Genomic DNA, 22037 nt, shown 5'->3' on the forward strand with positions numbered 1-22037 from the left:
GGGACTCTTAAGCTTTTGTGTCTTTGGTTCTTACAGTCCCACCTGCCGGCTACTGGAAACTTCTTCGTTTTCCCCGAAGGTGGCACTGTAGCTCGCTTGTGGTTTCTCCCTGGCCCACAGGCAGCCCTGTGGTCCGTCTGAGCGGCTCTGTCTACTGAGCTCTCCCTGGTGCTGCACGTGGAGGCACGCACAGAGCCGCTGCTCGGTGGGAGGAGGTGTGGGTCAAGTGCGCAGGCATGGGGGGGGGGGGGGCGCCTGGAGACACACTAGTGAGATCCCCGGATGTGGCACTCCCACAGGGCCCCGCTGGACTTCCTGCTGCACACGATACCATTAACGCCCTTTGAAATTCCCATCCGCCTCTCTCCTCTTCTCCTTCCTCCCCGCAGTCATGGACATCCAGCCTCAGTACTATGGGTCCTGCTGGAGAGCAGTGGTGAGCCGCATCTCACACAGCTGGGGGAGCCGGGCACTCATGCACCACTGTCCGCCCCCCTCCGAGGCAGAGGTTGCCCCCGCCTGATAGATCAGCCCCCTGATTCCGTGGCGGGGCGCAGCCCTGGGAAAGTTTCTCTTAGAGGCTGCCTCTGCTGTGACCGAGCTCAGACTGTTTAGTGTTCGGCTTGCTCCTGCGGCCTGCTGGAATCTCCCCTTGGGAAGGCTGGCCCTCTGCACATTCTCTTTCGTGTGCCGATCCGCCTGGGTGGGCATTCTGCAGGTTCCCCCCGGTCACAGCGAGGGGGGCCTCGGTGGGTTTGGTGGCGCCACTGATTCCGCAGCCCGTGCTGGGTTCTGGCTGCCCTTTGCTGGATGCGCAAGTGGGTGAGACTTCCCTGGGTCCTTAGTGGGTGGCGCTAGAACCCAACACCCACCAAGGGGCCTTTGTGCACGGACGTCTAATTTGTTACTGAACAAAGGGGGCTAAAAGGAGGAACATCTTAGCCACCATGATGCTGACATCAGTCTCCCGCTTCTTAGAAACTACATTTGTTTTTTAAAGGTCTGTTATAGGGAACTTTAGCAAGACTTGATGAGCTGTAGTTACCAGGTAGTGAAACACTATTGCATTTCTTCAGTACTGTAAAACCATGACTTTTTAATAAACCAGATGCTTTTCTTACAGCTCTGCCTCTCCCCTGCCTCCTTCTCTGCCCACCCAGTAGTTAGACTAAATATGAGGTGTGTCTTTGTTTTCCTGTATTCTTTACCGCAGATGTGTTTAGTTTATCCCTTGTGCGAAGTGAAGACAGGCTAGAATTATGTATGGACACTACACCTTCAAAGAGTTACATCGAGGAACTTGCTTCTGAGTGCCCGAGGCCTGTTTCCCATTCCTTCTGCAAAGGGAAAGGTACAATTCACAGTTTAAACAGTAGAATCGCTCTATTTTGCCATTTTATTTATTTATTTATTTATTTATTTATTTATTTATTTATTTATATGTTTACTTTTGAGAGATAGAGACAGCGTGGGAGCGGGTGGGGGGGGGGGGCAGAGAGCGAGGGAGACACAGAATCCAAAGCAAGCGCCAGGCTCCGAGCTGTCAGCACAGAACCCGACACGGGGCTTGAACCCGCGAACCGTGAGATCACGACCTGAGCCGAAGTTGGGCGCTTAACCTGCTGAGCCCCCCAGGCGCCCGTATCTTGCCATTTTAAAGGGTAGTCTTTATTCATGAATCAGTGAAGGCAGAAGTGTTCCATAATACTTAGCTTTCACAGACTTACCATTCATTGGTGTTGAAATGGGAAAAAAAAAAAATTATCGCCTGGGTTTAGTTTCGTGGTTCTTTTCGGTCACGACAAATGGATGGTAAAGTTGAAAAACTGTTGGTGTCAGAGACTGAAGCCTACTTTTCCCTCAACCCTGGACTGTCCCTGGGACCCTGTGAGTTCCCTCAGCCCCAGAGAGACGGACACGATTCCTTCTCGGTGGTGCCTTCTGAGCTTCGTGCTTTACTTTCTTGCCTCTTTTCCATAGTCTCTGCGAGGATGAGCTTGCGTAAACGAGTATGAAACTGCCTGGGCTGGAGGAGGTTGTGTGTGGAGTGGGTGTCTGGCTTATGTTTCAGTCTGTCCTTCAGAGGAGATGGACACAGGTTACACGTAGCTAAGGGCAGAAGACAGCATTATTTCATTTCTTGGTGCCCGGCTCGGGAAATAAAAACTGAAAGTAGGCTGGGGCTCTGAGAGGGATTTATTAAAGATTAGATCACAGTCTTTTGTCAAGTGCTTGCCATGTGCCAGACAGGAAGTATTTCGTATGAGCTGACTTCCTTAAACCTCAAAATACTGTATGGAGTAGGTGCCATTATTACGTTCGTTTTACAAACGAGGAAACTGAGGCCTGGAGAAGCCGAGTGACTTTCCCAAGGTCACACAGCTAGTAGGGGACAGGAAGATAACTCTGATGGTGTCCAGTGGAAACACCTCATCCCCAGACCTGAGATACCCTCCTCCCTGGGGATTTTACTGACTCAAGGAAAGGGACCGGAGTGCAGCTGTTGCTGCCCCTGTAGACGGGGGGTATGAGAAATCATAGCATTCTCCATTCTTTCTCGAGTAGTTTTCAGAGGTCTTCCAGCCTTGGCTAGAACGCCTCAAAGGATTAAGGAATTTAGTCTGTCTGAAGGCAGTCCTACTTCTGGGCAGCCTGAAATGGTGGAAAAGTCCACCCAGCCTCTCCTAACTGACTGTATATCACTTTGGAACTAGATTTCTCCCTCCTGCTTGAGCAGACCAGGGACCCTGTGTGAGTTGCCTTCCTACTGGCCGAGAGATCAGGGAAAGGCCATCTCGCTCATTTCTGCTGCCTCTAGCTTTGTGGCGCGTGAAACCAGAGTCCTCTTGAGAGGAGGAAGTAGGAAGGCAGGGATGAGAGGTCAGGGCAGTCTTTCGTGCAGGGGGAGTCATCTGTGAACGGACGAGGGACCTTCTCACAAACCTGCTAGGTATCCCCCCTCCTTACCTGCCAGACACGGAGATTTGAGGCACGTCTTTACCACTCTGCATGAACACGTTTCCTCGGGGAGCCAGAGACGGTGCTGGGAAGAACCCAGAGGAGTTCAAGGTGTGGTCCCTGCCTCCGTGTTTCTGACAAGATCCGGGGGGCAGGATTTAACCACATGGCACAGTTGCGTCCCACCATTCCCTTAAATGCTAAAAAGGGGCCAGAGCAGCTCAGGGGAAGATTAATGAGGATCATTTTTGCCTTTTTCGAAAACATTTCTGTCGTGTTGTCTCCGGGTGAATACGTGTGCTTGTCTTCCGCCTGCAGGTTCATCTCCCAAGAACAATGAGGAAACTCCGTGTAAATCCCAGCTGGGTTGAGAATGGGCAGGATGGCCTCAATTAGGAGCACACGCGTGTGCTCTCCTGCTGGGGTCTCCCATTTGCCTGGTGGAAGGAGACCAGGAAGGAGAGCTTTTCTTCTCTGCACTGTTTCTTACCAGTGTCGAATGGTTTCCTTTCACTGAGGTTGTAACTGAGGAATCAGGTACATTCCCTGTGACCTGCCATGGTTCTGCTTATTGTTCGTTACCCTGAATTAACCTTCCCTTCCCTCTGCCCGCAGGTCGGCCAGCAGACATGATGAGCACCAAGGCCTTCACGTTGGTCTCTGCCGTGGAGCGGGAGCTGCTGGTAGGTGACAAGGAGCAGGGGCACATCGAATGCGTGGAGTGCTGTGGCAAGAACCTGTACGTGGGCACCAGTGACTGCTTCGTCTACCACTTCCTGCTGGAGGAGAGGGCGCAGCCCGCAGGGACGGCCACCTTCTCTGCCACCAAGCAGCTGCACCGGCACCTGGGCTTCAGGAAGCCAGTGAGTGAGCTGCGAGCGGCCTCGGCCCTCAACAGGCTGCTGGTGCTCTGTGACAACTCCATCACCCTGGTCAACATGATGACCCTGGAGCCTGTCCCCTCGGGGGCTCGCATCAAAGGGGCGGTGGCATTGGCCTTGAACGAGAACCCTGTGAGCGGAGACCCGTTCTGCGTGGAAGTCTGCATCATCTCGGTCAAGCGCAGGACCATCCAGGTGTTCCTGGTGTACGAGGACCGGGTTCAGATCGTCAGGGAGGTGTCGACGCCGGAGCAGCCCCTGGCCGTGGCTGTGGACGGCCACTTCCTGTGTCTGGCTCTGACCACCCAGTACATCATCCTGAACTACAACACGGGCGTCGCCCAGGACCTGTTTCCTTACTGCAGCGACGAGAAGCGACCCATCGTCAAGAGGATCGGGAGACAGGAGTTCCTCCTGGCAGGCCCCGGAGGACTGGGTGAGCCCCCGCCAACCTTCACCTCCCGTCTGTCCGTTCCCTGTGCCGTATCTCTGTGAGCCCTTGTGGAGATCCGAGAGGGAGCGGTTAGCTGTGACGATAGATACTACACTCGTAAAGGGTGTTTGCAACACTGAGGATATGTGGCAAGATACAAACAGAACCGCGTAACCAGCATTTGCTACAGCTTCCTTAGATTGTTTTGTGAATGGAGGGTTAATGGAATAAACGGAGGCCCATCATAAAGGAAAGCCAGCCTTATTTCGTGCCAAAGAGGAGCCTGCAGGTGGCTCCGGGGAGAAAATCCCTCCAAGTAAATAACTACCAAATAAGAGTCTGTAAGCCTGCCTTACACGATTTTCTCACGTGTGTGGCTTTGTCAGTGGATTGTTTTTACTTTCCTTTATAAAGAAGAGTTGAGCTCTCTCGGAGGCATTTTCAAATGCGAAAACCTCAGTGCTCTGTCCCCAATTTTATCGACTGCAGTTTGATTCCACCACAGTTTCTTGTAGCTAGCTCCTGGAAAGGGCTCTGTTGTATGGCCTTGCTAATTCTCTGTGCTGCCTAACCGAAATTAAGACTCAGAACGGTTAATGGCATGGGTGGCTTGTACTTTCTTTCTGCCGTGGATGGCTCATTTCAGCATTAGTGTGCGTCTGGGACATACAGGTGCTGGGGAGGGTGGGTCCCCTGACTGCTGGTACTCGCTAACCATAGTTTGGGTGTAGATGTCTCATTTCAGGGTGATGGGCACAAACATATTTTCCGGTAACAACAAAAGTTGAGGTCATGAGCTAGTGAGCGTACACTGGCTGATTTTTACGTTTTTAAACAGATTTTATTTTTTTTAATTTTTTATTAAAAAAAACTTTTTTTTAACATTTATTCATTTTTGGGAGACAGACACAGAGAGAGTGCGAGTGGGGGAGGTGCAGAGAGAGAGGGAGACACAGAATCCGAAGCAGGCTCCAGGTTCTAAGCTGTCAGCACAGAGCCCGACGCGGGGCTCAAACCCACGAACCATGAGATCACGACCTGAGCCAAAGTCGGACGCTTAGCCGACCGAGCCACCCAGGCACCCCAACGGATTTTATTTTATTTATTTATTTATTTTTTTCAACGTTTATTTATTTTTGGGACAGAGAGAGACAGAGCATGAACGGGGGAGGAGCAGAGAGAGAGGGAGACACAGAATCGGAAACAGGCTCCAGGCTCTGAGCCATCAGCCCAGAGCCCGACGCGGGGCTCGAACTCACGGACTGCGAGATCGTGACCTGGCTGAAGTCGGACGCTTAACCGACTGCGCCACCCAGGCGCCCCCGGATTTTATTTTTTAAGGAAATTTGGGGTTCACAGCAAGACTGAACAGAGAGTACAGAGTTCCCATATGCCCACTGCCCCCATACGTGCACATCCTCCTGCACTATCCACATCCCCCTCCAGAGTGGTATACTTACGATAATGGATGAATCTACACTGACACATTAACATCACCCAAAGTCCACGTTTACATTGGGATTCACTCTTGGAGTTGCACATTCTATTGGTTTGGGCAAATGGAGCCATCTTTATGGTGCCATGCAGAGTATGTTCATTGTCTTTAAAATTTAAAATTGTCTGTACTGCACCTGTCCATCCCCTCACCCCCAGCCTCTGGCAACCACTGATCTTTCCAGAGTGTCATACAGCATGTTACCTTCCCACATTGGTTTCTTTCGCTTAGTAGTATGCATTTAAGGTTCCTCCATGGCTTTTCATGACTTGATAGCTCAAATTTTTACTTTCTGGGAAAAAATTCTTTATCCCAACCACCTTCTTCTTTAACAAAAATTTCAATTTTAATGAAAAAAATTGTATTATGGGAAGCCTACATAAATATATATAGTAAAGAGAATATTATAATGAACTCAAATGTACCCATTCCTTGCTAGTTGTTTGATTTATGCACCTGACCGTTTCCTCTGCTCGATTATCCTAGCATCCTGGGCATCATAGCACTTTACCTATAAACCTTTCAGTATGTAGTTCTAAGTCACTTAAAAAAGGAAAAAAAGAGGGGCGCCTGGTGGCCCAGTAGGTTGAGCGTCCGACTTCGGCTCAGGTCATGATCTCGCGGTCCGTGAGTTCGAGCCCCGCGTCGGGCTCTGTGCTGACAGCTCAGAGCCTGGAGCCTGCTTCGGATTCTGTGACTCCCTCTCTCTCTGCCCCTCCCCGACTCATGCTCTGTCTCTCTCTCTCTCTTTCAAAAATAAATAAACATTAAAAAAAATTAAAAGGAACAAAGAGGGGCGCCTGGGTGGTTTAATTGGTTAAGCGTCCAACTTCGGGACATGATCAGGTCATAATCTCACTCACAGTTCATGAGTTTGAGCTCCGTGTCGGGCTCTGTTCTGCTTTGGGTTCTGTGTCTTCCTCTCTCTGTGCCCCTCCCCTGTTCACACTCTGTCTCTCTCTCTCAAAAATAAACAAACATTAAAAAATTTAAAAAAAGAAAGAAAACCACAACACCATTACATATCTAAAAATTTTTAACAGTAATTCCTTAATATCATCAAATATCAAGTCATGCCATATTTCTCCTGTTGGTTACAAATATGCAGAGAAACATGTAAATACCTATCTACATAAATTTATGTTTTAAGTATATGTTTATTTTTCAGCTTGATTGAATCAGATTCTGCATGAGGCCAGTATACTGCAGTTGACTGATGTGTTAAGCTTCTCTTGGTCTGTGAGTCCTCTTAAGGTTCCCTCCCCTTCCCTTTTGATTTTTCCTTAATGTTTTGTTGAAGAGGTTGGATCATTTCACCTATAGCATCCCACGACCTGCATTCTGATGATCGTAACCCCTTATATTGTGTACTATGTCAGGCTGACCTTCATGTTTCCTGCCAGCCTGTAATTAGGATGACAGGTTTTATCAGGTTCAAGTGTTTTTTATCGCTTGTTTTGGGGAGAGAAAAGGCTTCGCGGTAGGACTTCCATACGGTTGTGTAGTTTCTTTTTTTCTCTCCGTGATGTCAGTAGCTATTGATGAGTGAGATGTAGATCCTTAAATCCTGGCGCAGGTGGGGGCGGGGGCGGTTGCTAAATGGCAACATTCTGTTTCTGCCCATTCCTCCTTCATACCTTAACTAGATTGCTTCAGTGAGGAAAAACTTCTTGTATTTGGTCGCCCCCAGGTACATTGTGTAAGACAGGCAGAACAAGAAGGTGATCCCTTCTCATCCAGAATGACACTTTAAAAAGTATCATTACGCTTCATGGATTCAGACCCATGTGGTACGTTTCATCTATCTGTGCTTGGTGGGGGTTTATCCAGGTTGACTGCTGAGCCCCCTTCACATGACCCTAGAACTTTGATGTCTTCCTTGCCTTCTGGTGTGACAAGGGGTTCCAGGTTCATTTTGTGCATTTCCTGCCCTAGATCTGGTTTCAGCCATTTCTCTAAGGACCCCTAATATCTAGAGACCACAGTCTGGGTGCTAGAGCTGCTTGTTGTGCATTGTTTTGAGGTCTCTTCAGTGGACAGGGTTAGAAGGATGCATTTTTTTAACGGTAAAGTCCATTCTGAGATCCTATTGATAGAACCACTTCAGGGCTGCAAGGGCATTGACCTCATCTGTCTCTATTCTTGTATCTCCTTTCAACCACACCAAAAATCTTAGTAAACCCCTGCCCTGACATGGCTGTTCCTTTGATTTATCTCACAGGACACACAACAGAATGACAATACTGACACCATTGTTCCCATAGTGTAATGGCTGGAAAAAGTTTGATCGTTATAGTTCTTTTTGTCCTCAGGGTAGGGCATATATAACCTGTCAGGAATGTGCAGTCACATTACTGTGTTCTAAAGTCCCTTGGAAGAGTTCCCCTCTGCGTGGTTATGCCACCACCTGGATATACAGTTCGATTAATTTGTTTTATTTTACTTTGGATATTTAGGAATTGTTTTATTTTATTTTATATTTTTACATGTAAATATTTATAAGGTTCCAGCTCAGGTGGATGCAGCAGGGTATATTCAGAGAGCTGCTATCCTGTCTCCTTCACTTACTCTCTTCTTCTCCCGTAGGTAACTTTTATTTTTAGGGTTTATCCTTTCATTTTTAAGGGAAAAATACAAACAGATGTGTAAACATTTGCATCTCCCTCCTTCTTGGCTTTTTTATTTTATTTTAATGTATTTGGAGATCCTTTTGCCCTATAACACAGAAATATTCCTCATTTCACAGTTGCACGCTCCTTAGTTGTGTGGGGGCACCATGGTTGTTTTAAATCCCTATTAGGGCCTATGGGTTTTTGCCAGTTTTATGGTATTAATAAGGACTTATCTTTTTGTATTTTCCTGATGGATCTGTGGGAATGCCTTCTATAAGTAGGATCATTGAGTCAAAGTAGATATGCATGTGACTTTTGCTAGGTATCACCATATTCCTTTGATTAGAGATTGTCCCATTTTCTAGGGTGCCTGGGTGTCTCGGTTGAGCGTCCGACTTCAGCTCAGGTCATGATCTCACAGCTCATGAGTTCAAGCCCCATGTCGGGCTCTGTGCTGACAGCTTGGAGCCTGGAGCCTGCTTCAGATTCTGTGTCTCCCTCTCTCTCTGCCCCTAACCCACTCACATTCTGTCTCTGTCTCTCTCAAAAATAAATAAACATTAAAAAAAAATTTTTTTAAAAAGATCGTCCCATTTTCTGTTCTCCCCAGCAACATATGACGATGCCCGTTTCCCCTCAGCTCTGCCAACAGAGTGGAGTATGTTGTCAGACTTTTGTGTTTTTCCCAGTCTGGACATAAGAAATGGGATCTCAATGTAGTTAATTGCATTTCTCCTATTAGGAGCAAGAGTGAACATTTTTCATACATTTAAGAGTCATTTGCATTTCTTTTGATGGGAATTATCTGTTCTTTTCTCTCCCCATTTATTTTGTGTTCTTTACCTATTTAGATACCAACTTGTCTGCTGTATGTTTCAAATATTTGTTTACAGTTTTTGATACATAAAAGCTTTTCTTCAACATTTCTATATAATCAAATGTATTAACCTTGTTTTTCACTTTATTGCTTCTTGATTTTGAGTCAGAATTAGACAAGAACTCTACCACTGAACCACCAATCCAAGCAATTTTGAGTCATTGTTAGAGGTTTCCTTCTCTTCCGGTTATGGACAGATTTACCCATGTTTTCTGCTAGTACTTTTATGGCTTCTTTTTTTTTTTTTTTATAGGCAGAGTATAAGGAATGGATTCAATTTTATCTTTTTCTGTATGACTGTTATGTCCACAAACTGATGGCAGAACCCACCTTCTATCACTGATTTAGGCAGCTGCCTTTAATGCACTCTCAATCTATGCCACTGGGCTTGTCTCTGGATTTTCTGTTTTGTTCTGTCAGTGTGCTTGCCTGCTTATAAACCAGTAGCTGACTGTTTCCGTTATAAAGGCTTTATAGTGAAAACATTTGACTAGTGTCACTCGTAAGTGCTTTCATACGTTACCTGTATACAGCTTCTGTATACGGCATAGCCATCACACCATCGTTACGCGACTTCAGAAACTGAGTTCAAATAAATGAGTGTAATGACTGCAAATGCACCTTTCAACATGTGAAAGCCATATATTTTCATTTTGCTGTCGTTTCTCCCTGAAGACGGTATGTGCTCACCCCCCGTGTCCTGAGAAACCACTCTTCCCTTTTTGTGTTAGCTCACATCTTCCCATTTTCAGCAATACTTGGTTGAAATTTTCATACTGTGATTGAGCACTGTCACTTTCAACTCTGTATTTTGCTAATCCTTCTTGGAAAATGCAGACGGTTTAGCTACTCCTGACTCCGTGTGGCCCCCTCCCCGCTCCCAGCTCAGAGAAGGGGGTCCTCTGACATTTAAAGGGTGCACAAGTTGAAAATAATGCTTTTTTTAAAAAGATGTACAATTTACACATTTGTTACATTTGCACTTGACTCTGACAATATGGAGACAGTAGAATTTGTCACCTGCTTAGCAAGTGTATAATTAATTAGTGTGTGTTAATAACAGTGCCTTCTGTTCCTACGTGGTTTTGTGGCACCTTATGCTGTTTGACCTGGGCCCCTCAATTGCCAGTTCTTGCTCTGCTCTTTTATTCTAGTGATGTCTTCTGCTTTTTGGGTGTGTAGAAGCCTTTGTTCTTGGCCTCTGGTTTCTGCCCTTTTCATTTCGAGAAACATTCATGTCAGGGCCTCTGCGCTGCATACTTCCTAGGTCGGGTGATACCCAGCCGTAAGCGGGAAATGCAGTCACCCGGATTTAATGCCAAGATGAGGCTGGACCACGTCTTGCTGTCCATGTTCCCACGAGAGTGTGCTGTTCAGAACACGGTTACTTGACGGGAAGTTTTGCAGCATCCTCAGGCTCACTGTATGCTGGTCCCTCCGGGGGGTTACGTTGGCCAAGTGCCTGGCTGAGTGGCGTGCCAGCACCTGTGCCCTTGGGTTCTTTTCAGCTGGCTGGCTCTCAACACACCGAAAAGTCAGGATAGTGCTAACTGAATTTCCTCCTCCAAAGCTAAGTCCTCATTCCAGATTCTTCATGCTTCCCAGAGCTCTGCACCTCAGGTGTCTCTCCAGCATTTTTTAATGCTGGCTGAATACTTGGGCGATGCAGCTGGTGGGCCAGTTCAGACCGTAATTATGTCCTCTCTGTTACTGTAAAACACTGGAAACGCCAAACCCCGTGCCTTCGGTCCCAAGTTCATCTACCTCTGGGACAGTAGCAGACGGCTCTTACTGATCGGTTCCGCCTTCTAGCTCTGAGTTTTCTCGGTGGGGTTTTCCGTGTCTCCGCTGAACTCCTGACTTCTTACCTGCTTTGGAAAGAGCTGAGATCAAAGGGGCCTCACCAGCCTCAGGAGCAGCCAGCCCTTGGTTGCGCTCTGCAGAGACGTTTTCTGGTTTCTGTCCTGTCCTCCTGTATTCCGCTGTGGCTTTGGGTGTGCTCAGTGCAGCAATTTGTTCCCCTTCAGGAAGCATGCTGCTATTGCCCGAGAAAGCGCTGGAACCCCAGGCTCCCCTCTCCCAGAAGTCTGTGACCTTGAGTTCGTGAAGTGCAAACATCGCCTCCTACCCGCATCCTAATCTCTGTTTCATTTTAGACTCCACGTGGTCGTGTTAATCCCGAAGCCAACAGCCGCATGGTGGCCCTTGACTCACCTTCTGTCTTGTTCCCACTGAGTCAGATGCCAGGTTCCCTGATTCAGCTCTGGAAGTCACTTCCCCCTCCGTTTTGCCCCATTGTTGGGCTGACCGAGGCCTCCTTCCTGGTGGTGGGCAGCTGCCTGGCCTCCCCTGGGTCCCGCTCCTTGCACACAGCCCCCATTCCCACTCCTGCTAGGCTGGCCTTCCGAAGCACCTGTGACGTGTGACAAACACGTTTTGTTACTTACCGCTTTACTGCTCAGCCTGACTACAGCCCGCACGTCCCATTCCAACCCTGACTTGACTTTCCGACAGGGTTCACCCTGTTCTGGGGACACATGCCCTCCCCCACTGCTGCTCCCTGTCCCGGTCACCTTCCTGGTGCGGGCTGCTGTTTGATCGCTGGGCTCTGTCTACACTTGAACTCTGTCAGCACTCAGAAAGCTTTTTACACCTTTCTGTGCCCTGGTCTTTATCTCCTGTGTGGTAATTTTTATTTTAAGAATTTCCCTGTACCCCTTCACCACTTGTGAATCCTTGAAACGGTGGTCTATCACTTGGTAGCTATCTCTGTGCTCCATGTAGTAAGAGTTCACTGAATTGAAATCGCTACTTGGTGTTTGCCCTTTTTTTATATCCACAGTTAATAGGCGAGCTTTCTTCTCTGTGCGTGATGCGCTCAGCCAGAGCCACGTATTCTTTTAATGTGTTATATACTCAATTTTATGCTGTTACTAAAAACATTGCAGTGACCATCTTGGTACTTACTAATTGGCACTAGATTTAAAAGTAGAATCAATTAAAGTGTAAGTGTATACTCAGGGGCGCCTGGGTGGCTCAGTCGGTTGAGTGTCCGACTTCAGCTCAGGTCATGATCTCACAGTTCACAAGTTTGGGCCCCACATCGGGCTCTGTGCGGACAGCTCAGAGCCTGGAGCCTGTTTCGGATTCTGTGTCTCCCTCTCTCTCTGCCCCTCCCCCACTTGAGCTCTGTCTCTCTCTGTCTCTCAAAAATAAAGAAAAATAATTAAAAAATTTTTTTTTCAATAAAACAAAGTGTAAGTGTATATTCAGTTTTGGTAGATAATGCCAAATTATTCTCCACAGTGTGTTTTCCTTGTAGCGATACTGGTGTCATCAGTCTGTAACCTTTGGCCAATCTGATGGATAAAAGTTGTTTTTTGACTGCTTTTTTTTTTTTTTCATTTGTGCCCCTGGTTATTAATGAATATGAGAATCTCTTTATGAATTTATCAGCCATTTGCATTTTTTGTCTTTTGTGAATTACTAATTTATAGCCTCTCTGTGTTTAGTCTTTTTCTTTTTTTTTTTTAATGTTTATTTTATTTATTTTTGAGAGAGAGAGAAAGAGAGAGAGTGAGAGTGTGAGGGGGAGTGGAAGAGATAGAGAGAGGGAGAAAGAGAATCCCAAGCAGGCTCCACGCTGTCCGTGCAGAGCCTGATGTGGGGCTTGAACTCACAAACCGTGAGACTATGACCTGAGCTGAAACCAAGAGTCGCACACTCAACCGGCTGAGCCACCCAGGCGCCCTGAGTTAGTCTTTTTCAAAATGATCTTTGGAGACTTTGAAGGGTCAAAGGGAAATATGTAAGGTCAGAATGGTTTACCTTAGGCAGTTGTAACTCCTTCGTGGGACACATACACACACACACACACACACACACACACACACACACAGTAGGCTTAGTGTGTTATCCTCTTTTTAAAAAAAATAATTTTTTAATATTTCTTTTTTGAGAGAGAGAGTGCAGGTGGGGCAGGGGCAAAGAGAGGGGGACAGAGGATCCAAAGCAGGCCCTCCACTGACAGTAGTGAGCCCAGTATGGGGCTTGAACCCATGAACTGCAAGAGCCTGACCTGAGCCAAAGTCGGACACTCAACCCACTGAGCTACCCAGGCGCCCCAGTGTTCTATCCTCTTGTCAGAGTTTCGGTTCTTGCTACCACTTGCCCAGAGCCCATAAGTAGCATGTTAAGCAGGGCCCAGCAGTGTTCAGAGCAGTGTCGTTCTTCATGGAGGGCCTCAGCGTGTGTCCGTTGAGAGCAGGGCGCATACACCCCTGTGGGTCCTGCGTGATACCCATTTTCAGCAACCACCTAATTTAGAGGAACAGAGCTATGTCTGTACTTGGTTGGCTGCAGTCTGTTTCAGTCTTTGTAACTACAGAAAATTTAGGTGAGTTGACGATTTCATGGGTTTAGGAATTTTGCTCATATGGTATAGTTGAGATATTTCCCCTTGTCCTTAATCTTAAAGCTGTCTCCAGATCTCTTCCTGTGTCTCCCCTGCCCTCTCTCCATCCTGTATAGTAGAAACCATTTGTCGTTTCCAGTAGCAGCTGATGATTTGCAGGCACCAGCATGCTATTTTAAAGGTGTTTTATGTCAACTCGTTTGAAAACCAAGTTAAAATGAATTGACTTTCCTTCGTGAATGTATTAATTTTGGTAAACCCAGTATCTGTGGACTGTATATGTGTAGCTCATTTAGAAATGGCTAGTTTGGTGCTTTATGTACAAGACAGATAAGCAGTCATTTGACGTGGAACTTACAAACACTTAACAGCAGTCTGTCTCGAAGTGCAAATCTGGTTCTCTCCCTGCATTGTAGAGTATGTATGTCCAGTAGTAGCCTTCAGCTCTGAGCAGGGCCAGCTCCTTATGGGACACCTTGTGGAGTGCCTGGCACATAGTAGGAGCTCAATAAATATCTGAGTGACAGTGTTCAGTATTCATTTGACAAGGAAGAGCTGTAACTTAGAGGTGCAAGCCAGTTGGAAGACTGGATATGAGAGAGAGCTTGCGAAGCTGCTTAAATTGTTTGGAGGTAACTTTTTCCCCACAGGTGACGCCATGTGCTTTATATACCTTCGTGTGGGTATATGTAAACTTTTTTCAAGTTCATTTTTTAAAATTGTATTTTAAAGAGAGAGAAAGAGAGCTTAAGCGGGGGGAGAGGGACAGAGGGAGAGAGAGAGAATCTCAAGCAGGCTCCACGCTCAGCACGGAGCCCAACACGGGGCTCAGTCCCACCACCCTGGGATCATGACCTGAGCCAAAATCAAGAGTCAGGCGCTCAACCGACTGAGCCACCCAGGCGCCCCTAAGTTCATTTTAAGTTAGAAGTAAATACAAGGTAGACATTCAGGGGGAGGTGGTTTTCTACACAAAAATGAAGCCATGTAGGGGTTTTCACACCTGCAGCGTAGGACATCATCCTTCCTCTCCTGAAATATAACGAAGGAGGGGGTGGTGTGCATTCTGCGTCCAGACACGTCTACGGACAGAAAAAAATGCCGTACTTATTTGGAGGCCTGGCTGACCCTTCCTATTTTTATAGGCATGTTTGCCACGGTTGCCGGTATATCTCAGCGAGCCCCCGTGCACTGGTCGGAGAACGTGATTGGGGCAGCCATCTGCTTCCCGTATGTCATAGCTCTGGATAACGAATTCATCACGGTGCACAGCATGTTGGACCAGCAGCAAAAGCAGACCCTGCCCTTTAAGGAGGGCCACATTCTCCAGGATTTTGAAGGTACCACTTTACACAGAAATCATAATGGAATTTCGTTATCAACCCTCTTGTGACATTTCTACAGTAAACGTTATTAAGGGTCCATCGGAGCCGGGCCTCATGGTAAGTTTGGAAGACGCATAGGTGACGGTGGTGCAGTCTCTGTGCTCCAGGGGCCCTGAGGTTAAAGGGAGACGGATATTTGAACAAATAGCTGCGGCAGTTTAAGAGCTTGATAAACACAAAGCAAGGCCAATTGGGAGAGCAGAGGAGGAATTGTTTCCTGGAAATAATCTGGGAGGGCTTTCTGGAGGAGATGGTATTTGAGCCAAACCTCTGAAGATGAGTAGGAGTCAGCCGAGCAGATTTGGTGTGAAAGAACCTTCAGGTAGAGAGAAAGGTGCCTGCTGAGAGGGAGCCCTGGGCTTCAGGACATGCAGGCAATTCAGTGTCACTGGAGTACATCACGTGTGAGGAGGCCTGGCATGACACCAGGCTGGGGCAGACCCGGGCAGTCGGGAGGGACCTCCCCTCGTGTGCAGCCGTGAGCTGGGCGAGGGATTTATTTTACTTTTCCTAAATTTTATTATGAACATTTAAAAAAATTTTTTTAACGTTTTATTTATTTTTGAGACAGGGAGAGACAGAGCATGAACAGGGGAGGGTCAGAGAGAGGGAGACACAGAATCCGAAACAGGCTCCAGGCTCTGAGCTGTCAGCACAGAGCCCAACACGGGGCTCGAACCCACGGACCGTGAGATCATGACCTGAGCCGAAGTCGGCCGCTTAACCGACTGAGCCACCCAGGCGCCCCTATTATGAACATTTTTAAATGTACTGAAAAGTTGAAAGAAAAACAAAGTGAGGCACCATGTACCATTGACCTAGACTCAACACTTGTAAACATTTTGCTGAGCTACTTAAAAACAAGTAAAAGACATCATGCCATTTAATCCGAAATACTTCAGTGCGCAGTAACCACAAAGCCCTTTTCACACCTTAGAAAGTGAGCCATGTTCAGATTTCCCCAGTTGTCCTATGAATGCCTTGTATGATATTTTCTTCAAACCAGGAACTGATCTAGATTTGTATGTTACATGTGCCACTTAAGGACGTTAGCTCACCAAACATCGCCCTTCCTGTTCTGGATGCTGGGGATATAAACTTACTAAGACTCTCGGCCCCCACATTAAGCATGGCATATCCAGTCGGGGGCCTGACACATGCATCAGGAATGCGTGTTTCGTAACAATATCACGGTGCCGTGTACATCGAGTGGCAGAGGTGGGCACGCGGTCACAGGCACATAGAGGCTGCCGACATAACCCACCGTAGGTGCAAACAAGGGGAGACTCCTCGGGAAAGGGGACCCCAGTGCAGAGATGGGACAGCATCTCCTCTGAGTATGAGAAACGTTACTTCGGCCGTGATATAGAAGGCAAATAATCTGGACAAGAGAGCAGAGCGGAAAGACTTAGGAAGATGTGACAGTAATCCAGGCAAGGAAAGATGAGGGCTTCAGGCAGTGGGGCCAGAATGGAACAGTGGGTTCCCAGGAGAGAAAAGCGGAGGATCAGAGAAGGGTTGGCTGATACCCAGTCATCCTTCAGACACGAAGAGAAGATCGTTCTGTTGCTTGCTGCGGACAGGTGATGGTTTGCTTCAAGAGCATCTCCAGACGGGAGCAGAACTCAAGGCTTCGGAGCCGGAGCGCAACTTGCTTTGCAGCTCTACCTTTGTGGACTGTCTGCACTGGGTCTCCCAAGTAAAACGAGGGCGATGGGTGATGGGGTTGGTCACAGGTCAGGTGAACTCACGGGGCTGCAAGGAAATGATTGAGGTCACGCCAAGACCTGGGCGTATTAGGGTGGGAGGTGAGTATGAAGTACGGTTCAGAATGTTGTGTCGTATAATTTTAGTTTCCTATTAACTATCATGGAAAGAAAAGAATTCTTTTTTTTTTTTTTTTTTAATTTTTTTTTAACGTTTATTTATTTTTGAGACAGAGAGAGACAGAGCATGAACGGGGGAGGAGCAGAGAGAGAGGGAGACACAGAATCGGAAACAGGCTCCAGGCTCTGAGCGGTCAGCACAGAGCCTGACGCGGGGCTCGAACTCACGGACCGTGAGATCATGACCTGAGCCGAAGTCGGACGCTCAACCGACTGAGCCACCCAGGCGCCCCAAGAAAAGAATTCTTAAAAAAACGTTTTAGGGGAAGTATATCATAATCTTCACTGATCATTTGCCATAATTGATCTGTACAGCTTCTTTGGGCTTTATGTTCTGTATCTACTCAACCGATTTTAAATTTACCCACACTTTTGAATAAACGGCAAAAAAGCCTGTCTCGTACTTTGGAAATGTGGTATTAGTGTCCCCCCCCCACTTTTTCTGACCATTGGCAGTATGTGAAGAAGAAAAGAGAAGCACTGTAATTGATAATTTCTGAAGGGATTCTGTGTTGAGAGAACTGTGATGAAATCAGTCATCAGATCGGTAACGATCCTATTGGGAAGAGCGTGCGTTCTTTCTCTTTCCAACACTGTTGATTTTTTTGCCAGGAAGAGTGATTGTCGCCACAAGTAAAGGAGTTTACATCTTGGTTCCGTTACCCCTGGAAAAGCAAATACAGGATCTTCTAGCAAGCCGTAGAGTGGAAGAGGCTTTGGTTTTAGCCAAAGGAGCCCGGAGGAACATTCCAAAAGAAAAATTTCAGGTTTGTAATTAGCTGGTTACAAGAAAGCATGCCTCCAAGCCACCGGTTAAGAAACACTCAGATTTCATTAACGTACGTCGGCCCTCCCGATGCACCACAAGATTGCTTTCATGTCTGTTAGTTTACTTCCTCAGCCCGTTCACATCATACAGATACGGAGGCAAGTTGCAGTCAGACAGCTGGACCAAGGTCTCACTGCTAACAGAGGCCGAGTAATTCCTGTGTCTGATGTATATAACACGTTGTGTTTCTAGTCAACTTTCTTCTTCTGTGGGCCTTCAGAGAGGGGTCGGGGGATAGTTCTCATAAAGGGTAACGACGTCAGCTTCATTTGTCTCCTAATTTAGAATTTGTGTTTGTTGGGATGGGGTTCAATTTTAAAAGTTTAGATTTATCTAAACTATAGGAAAAGCTTTGTGAGCCATGCTCATAAACTACCTAAGACTGCAGAAATCCATCTGGTTAATTTCCATAGAAGGACACTTTTAATGCCCTTGAGGCACCAGCTTTAATGTGGTTGGTATGATAAATAAAACCAATCCAAGAATCATAAGGTATTCTTACATCCAGTGGAATCAGGTTCCCTAAAAATTGCTTCTCGGTCAGTTGTTAGTTCACATTACTCTACATATTTGAAAATAATGAAACATAGTAGGGTGTGTGTGTGCTTCATTGAATATGGAAACTGATCATGAAAAGTTCTCATGACTTAATCATGATCCCTTGATGGTTACCCAGCAGTCAGATTTCCACATGACTAAGTGATTGTTGTGGAGTGAAGTAATGCCTTCTGGCTTCAATTGCTTTATGCTGTCAAATGAAAGAAGACCAGACGTGTAATTTATGGGTATGAAAGAGAGCTTTTTTTTTTTTTGTTTTTTGTTTTTTTTTTTTGAGTATAGTGGACATATAATGCTATGTTACTTTTAGGTGTACAACACAGGGATTCAACTTCTCTAAATGTTATGCTGTGCTCACCAAAGTGAAGAGGCTGTCTTTTCTATGTTGAAAGATTGATGAACCTTCCCTCTTTATTCCCGACTTTTTAAAATTTCAGTCCAAGTTAGTTAACATATATAGAATTTAGTGATTCATCGCTTACATATAACACCCAGTGCTCATCCCAACAGGTGCCCTCCTTAAATGCCCATCACCCATTGAGGCCATCCATCAGCCCTCTCAGTTTGTTCTCTTGTATTTAAGAGTCTCTTATGGTTTGCCTCCTTCTCTGTTTTTATCTTTTCCTTCCCTTCCCTTCCCGTATGTTCATCTGTTTTGTTTCTTACAATCCACATATGAGTGAAACCATATATTTGTCTCTCTTTGACTGACTTATTTCGCTTAGGATAATACATTCTAGTTTCATCCACTTTGTTGTAAATGACAAGATTTCATTGTTTTTGATCACCCGAGTAATATTCCATAGTATACATATACTAAATTCTTTATCCATTCATCAGTTGATGGACATTTGGGCTCTTTCCATAATTTGATAATTGTTGATAACACTCCTTTGGATAAATACCTACTCGTGCAATTACTGGGTTGTAGGGTAGTTCTCTTTTTAATTTTTTGAGGAACTTCCATACTGTTTTCCAGAGTGGCTGCACCAGTTTGCATTCCAGCCAACAGTGCCAAAGGGCTCCCCTTTTGGGGCACGTGGGTGGCTCAGCCGGTTAAGTGTCTGGCTCTTGATCTTGGCTCAGGTCATGATCTCACAGTTTGTGTGTTTGAGCCCCACACTGGGCTCTGTGCTGACAGTGTGGAGCCTGCCTGGGATTCTCTCTCTCCCTCTCTCACTCTGCCCCTCCTCCACTCTCTCTATCTCAAAATGAAAAAATAAATAAACAGCTTCATAGTTTACCAAGAAAAGGGGAGGCTCCCCTTTCTACACACCCTCGCCAATATCTGTTGTTTCCCGAGTTGTTCATTTTAGCCATTCTGACAGGTGGGAGGTGGTGTCTCATTGTGGTTTTGATTTGTATTTCCCTGATGATGAATGATGTTGAGCCTCTTTTCATGTGTCTACTGGCCCTGTGCATGTCTTCTTTGGAAAAGTGTCTGTTCATGTCTTCTGCCCATTTCTTCACTGGATTATTTGTTTTTTTGGGGGTTGAGTGTGATCAGTTCTTTACAGATTTTGGATACTAACTTAATATCTTCTCCCATTCCGTCAGTTGCCTTTTGATTTTGTTGATGGTTTCCTTCCCTGTGTTCCTGATTTTTGAAAGTGAGACCAATCTCCTAGTGTTCAGCAGGGGGCAGCAGAGGCAAAAAGAAGAGAGCTCTTCAGTTCAGGACTGGTGCTGTGCTGAGTATACTTGCCTTTGCAGCCTGTACATCAGCTCCTGGTGGGGTGGCCGGGCTAAGAAGGGTCAGGATCAGACCTCCGGAGACTCTGAGGCCTGCCCCTGCCCTGCTTGCTCTTGGCCCCGTGAGCTGCCCCAGTGGACGTGTTGGGTGTCTAGGTGGGCCACACATCGGGGTGCCCCCTCTTTGCATACACACACGTGCACACGTTAAGTGTGCAGCATTTTCTTATGGAAAGGTGCAGTGTTCTTTGTGTGATCTTTTCTCCCTCGCCTCTCCTTTCACCAAGTAGCGATGTCCAGTCGATATTTGGCTCATATTAGTCATCGTCTTGCTCGGGTGTCGTCCGAGTGTCATCTTAGTTTCTCATTTGGCGTTTTTTCCTTTCTAACATGCTTCCTGCTGTCTCCTGGTTGCTGCAAGCTTGTATATCCAGACCTGGAAATACACCTTCAGAATGATCTCAAATTCACCCCATATTCCCAGTGTCTGTTGCTACTGCTGACATGCAGACCCTTCTCCTATTTTGTATGAATTATTTTAACTGCCTCCTTTGTGTGTGTGTGTGTGTGTGTGTGTGTGTGTGTGTGTGTGTGTGTTTGGTCCATACTCCATGCCACTGTGGGAATGATCTTTTTGAAATACAGACTCCTTTGCCCAGAGTGCTCCAGTGGGCACCTCATCCACACTTTTTTTTTCCTTCCCCTTTTAAAGAGAGCACATGCGTGAGTAGGGGGCAGTGGGCAGAGAGACAGAGGGAGAGAGAATCCCAAGCAGGCTTCACGTTCAGTGCAGAGCCCTACGTGGGGCTTGATCCCATGAGCCTGGGATCATGACCTGAGCTGAAACTAAGAGTCAGACGCTCAACCGACTGAGCCACGCAGGTGCCCCTCATCCACACCCTTGAAGCGCCCGTGGTCTGGCCCGACCCACTTCCATGAACCCGCATTCTGCCTGAAAGGGTAGAGGGGGCAAGGGAGCCAACAGCTCTTGAGCCCTTCAGCATGCAAACACTCAGCGAGGCATTTCAAAACATTTTTAATTCTCGAAACGATTCAGAAGTAATCCACACCACTGTCCAAAGACGGGAGGCAGGACAGCTGAGATGGTTTCGTGTGTGACACCTATCTGGTCGCATCAGCACTAGCCCCCTAAAACAGTGCTTCACCCTGCGTGCTTTCACACACCTCCGCTTTCTCCTTTGCCTGACTTAGTATTTATGCTCGTGTCCATTACTGGGGTGCACGTCCATACTCGACAGTAAGATTCTCTCTCCATCTCTGCCCCTCCCCTGCTCACTCTCTCTCTCTCTCTCTCTCTCTCTCTAATTTAAAAAAATAAAAAAAAAAATAGCATGTCAGTTTTGTGTCACTGACTTCTGAACTAGGGAGGGATTTATCAAGAAGTTTAACTCTAGGACCGGGATTAAAAGAAGAATGCTTCTAGAGATCCCGAAGGGCAAGAGTTTAGATCTTTAAGAAAGTCAGGTTTAGGGGCGCCTGGGTGGCTCAGTTGGTTAAGTGTCCAACTTTGGCTCAGGTCATGATCTCGCGGTTGGTGGTTCGAGTCCCGTGTCCGGCTCTGTGCGGACAGCTCAGAGCCTGCGGTGAGCTTTGGATCCTTGTGTCCCTTCGCTCTCTGCCCCTCCCCCACTCGTGCTCTGTCTCTCAAAAATAAACATTAAAAAAATTAAAAAGGAAAAAGAAAGCCATGTTTAAATTATAGTAAAGTTTAAGACGTCATAAAGAAAGCAGCAGTAAGGAGACCTTATATTATGGACGAAGGCTTGTGCCAGAAAGTTCTCTTGATTTGTGTTGTGTGCTATGGATAGTATTCATAATTAAGGTTGAACTCCTGATACCTGTGGTTTTTTTGTTTTGTTTTTTTTCTATTTCACCTGAAACTCTTCGAGTATGTCTCTTTAAGAGACAAAATGTCCCCTTTGAAATATAAACACTGCACAGTCTGCAGAACTCCTTGAAGTCATAACGAAGTCCTTTATGGAACGATGTCCCATCG

At 46.6% G+C, this 22037-nt stretch overlaps 1 protein-coding gene across 2 annotated transcripts in view; it reads left to right on the top strand.

Annotated features, from left to right (window-relative positions):
* Nucleotides 1-22037, top strand: part of TGFBRAP1 (transforming growth factor beta receptor associated protein 1) — a 63570-nt gene that overhangs the window by 16797 nt on the left and 24736 nt on the right. For both annotated transcript variants that reach the window (XM_045445556.1, XM_045445555.1), the window contains exons 2-4: nt 3574-4275; nt 14816-15010; nt 17554-17708. In XM_045445556.1, coding sequence (XP_045301512.1) covers nt 3588-4275; nt 14816-15010; nt 17554-17708 — 1038 coding nt within the window. In that variant the 5' untranslated portion in view covers nt 3574-3587. The remainder of the gene's footprint in view (nt 1-3573; nt 4276-14815; nt 15011-17553; nt 17709-22037) is intronic.

Source organism: Leopardus geoffroyi, chromosome A3 (assembly GCF_018350155.1).
Source record: "Leopardus geoffroyi isolate Oge1 chromosome A3, O.geoffroyi_Oge1_pat1.0, whole genome shotgun sequence".
In the NCBI taxonomy this organism is placed as follows: Eukaryota; Metazoa; Chordata; class Mammalia; order Carnivora; family Felidae; genus Leopardus; species Leopardus geoffroyi.